Genomic DNA, 3,096 nt, shown 5'->3' on the forward strand with positions numbered 1-3,096 from the left:
CTTTTAAGGGGAAGCTTACAGTCTGGAAACATAGTTTAATCATTCTGAATTACTTTTCTTTAATAAATTAAATTCATGACCTTATGGGTTTTTTTGTTTTTGTTTCGTTTTGTTTTGTTTTTGCTATTTTCCCCTTTAGAATAGATATCTCTAATTCACTACCTCTCCCAACCACCTTTCTCTTCCTCTGACATGTTGTTTTCTCATCCCTGCTTTTAAACCTCAGGCAACTTTCAGGGATAGAACAACATTTGTATAGTAATACTAATTTAAACCTCTATATGATTTGATATACTTTAATTTTAGGGAACTCCTAGAATTGGTGATTTCTGTCTCAATGAGTGCCATGCCCATACAGATGTAACTCCAGAGCATTTTCTTTTTCTTTTTTTTTTTAATATTTTATTTATTTATTTGATAGAGAGAGACACAGTGAGAAAGAAAGCACAAGAAGGTGGAGTGGGAGAGGGAGAAGCAGGCTCCCTGCTGAGCAGGGAGCCCGATGAGGGGCTCGATCCCAGGACCCTGGGATCATGACCTGAGCTGAAGGCAGACGCTTAACTGACTGAGCAACCCAGGCGCCCCTCAGAACATTTTCTTACACAAGAGTTACATTCTTTGTGAATTGTCCTGATTCTGATTTACTTCTGATATTAGGGACATTTTATGAAGAAGTGTTCTACTTCTGAATTTGTGTTGAAGTGAGACTAGCATAAAAGGTAATAGGTTCTTTATTTGGGGTTGTTGCCACCAAGGATGTGGAAGTAGTAGAGATGACTGACGTCTTTAGGCTGTAGGAACATTATAATGTGACCAGTCACATGAGCAACAGCTCATCAGAAGTGAAGTATTGAAGGAAAAGGAGCTAAGAGGTAAGAGGAGACATAGAGAAAGAATCTGAACATTCAATTAAGTCAAATGATTTTGGAAAGACAAGAAGCAGAAAGAGAACCAGTGAATAAAGCAGCTATGAAAAAAAAAAATTGCATGAGGATATTTGGCAGGAACAAAGAAACCACCCAGGTGGAAGAATCCAAAAACATGAATCTCCAAAGATGGAACAGATATGAAATGTTTAGAGCAGTGATTCTCAGATATTACTGTACACCTGAATCACTTGGGGATTATGATCAAAGGCAAATTTTGGTTCAGTGGGTTGGAGGTAGAGTCTAAGGCCACGTGTCTAAGTCCCTGTGCTTGTTAGTTGTGGCTGGTCTGTGGCCCACACTTCTGGTAGCCGAACTCTAAAAAAGGATAACTAACTGTTGGACCAGCAAAGCAATTAAAAATGATGGTGGTGGCCTGTGTTCCATAAAACACCAACATTCAATTTCAAAAACAAACAAAGGCAAGTTTTTCTAACTGAAAAGTACGTGTTTACCATGATTGTGAAAGATAAGAGCAAAATCAAAGTTAAGTGTGTCCAGAAACTTAGCAGTCATAGCAAGAAAGCAGCTAAGTAAGATTATTATCCACTTGTACTTATTTACCTTATTCATTATTGTTATACACTGTTAGTGGAAAAATTTTAAGCATACACACAATAGCTGAACCTGATATAAGAAAAATTATTGAAAACATTTCACTTAATTTGAGAAAATTTTAACTATTAACTGAATATTTTTTTCTACTTAGGGAAAGATTAACATTCTTTATCTCAAGTATAACCTGCAAACCTCTATTCTTCTTCTGCAGAAAAATACTTGTGGAGTTATAATTATCATGCCAATTAATTATCTCTAAGTATGAAGATTGTGATTGAGGCTTCTGTGGTATAATACCAGTAAAAAATCTAGGCTCCTGGGTTAAAGGCTTCTAGAAAGCTGCTTTTCACTTGTGGACATGTTATGTGACCCAATATTAGCACTGCCCCCTTTCTGCTGACTGGCTTCCCAGGTCTGGAGGCTGCTCATCACTGGATCTCCATCCCCTTCTTTGCAGTCTACGTCTCTGTGCTTCTTGACAATGGCACGCTCCTCTACCTCGTCACGGATGAGCACAACCTCCATGAACCCATGTACTATTTCCTTGCCATGCTGGCAGGCACAGATCTGATGGTGACATTGACAACAATGCCTACTGTAATGGGGGTCTTATGGATGAATCACCGGGAGATGAGCCACAGAGTCTGCTTCCTGCAGGCTTATATTATTCACTCCCTTTCCACTGTGGAATCAGGTGTCTTGCTTGTCATGGCCTATGACCGATTCATCGCCATCTGCACCCCTCTGAGGTATAACTCCATTCTTACCAATTCCTGGGTAATGAAGGCAGGATTGGGGGTACGGATGAGGGGCTTTTTATCCCTTGTGCCTCCAATCGTGCCACTCTACTGGTTCCCATATTGCCGTTCCCATGCTTTCCCATGCCTTTTGCCTCCACCAAGATGTCATGAAACTCGCCTGTGCTGATATTACATTGAATCGTGTGTACCCAGTGATTCTTGTTGCTTTGACTTTCTTCCTAGATGCTTTGATTATCCTCTTCTCTTATATTTTAATCCTGAAGACAGTTATGGGCATCGCCTCTGTAGAGGAGCGAGCTAAGGCCCTTAACGCCTGTGTCTCCCATATTAGCTGTGTTCTGGTGTTTTATATTACTGTGATTGGCCTGACTTTCATCCACAGGTTTGGGAAGCATGCACCACATGTGGTCCACATTACCATGAGCTATGTCTACTTTCTGTTTCCTCCATTAATGAACCCCATTATAAATAGTATCAAGACCAAGCAAATTCAGAGAAGCATCATTTGCCTATTTTCTGTGCACAGTAGGGCTTGAGATTTTATTTCATAATCTTGAGATCTCTGGAAGTTTTTCATTTCAGTGTCTTTTTTCAGAGTTAGATGAAATTTTAATTATTACATAAAGCTATAAGTTGACTTGAGCAGATATGTATTCTAATATTATACCTGTATTAGAATATATATTAGAATAGAATATATATAGAATGTGTTATTAGAATTAGTATTATTATATTAGAATATAATATATATATTCTGTGTATGTATTCCAATATATGTATTAGAATGCATATTGGAATAGAATATATAGAATATTTTATTAGAATATATATTATACACATATAATGCTGGT

The 3,096-nt window shown here is 38.0% G+C and overlaps 1 protein-coding gene across 1 annotated transcript; it reads left to right on the forward strand.

Moving 5' to 3' along the window:
• Positions 1–1,847: 1,847 nt before the first annotated feature.
• LOC116646518 (olfactory receptor 51B2-like) lies at positions 1,848–2,781 on the forward strand. Its single transcript, XM_032427333.1, is given in 2 exon segments — positions 1,848–2,362; positions 2,364–2,781. Coding segments are annotated over 2 exon segments (933 nt in total).
• Positions 2,782–3,096: the final 315 nt, after the last annotated feature.

This window comes from Phoca vitulina, unplaced genomic scaffold (genome assembly GCF_004348235.1).
Source record: "Phoca vitulina isolate PV1807 unplaced genomic scaffold, GSC_HSeal_1.0 scaffold36, whole genome shotgun sequence".
Taxonomy (NCBI): domain Eukaryota; kingdom Metazoa; phylum Chordata; class Mammalia; order Carnivora; family Phocidae; genus Phoca; species Phoca vitulina.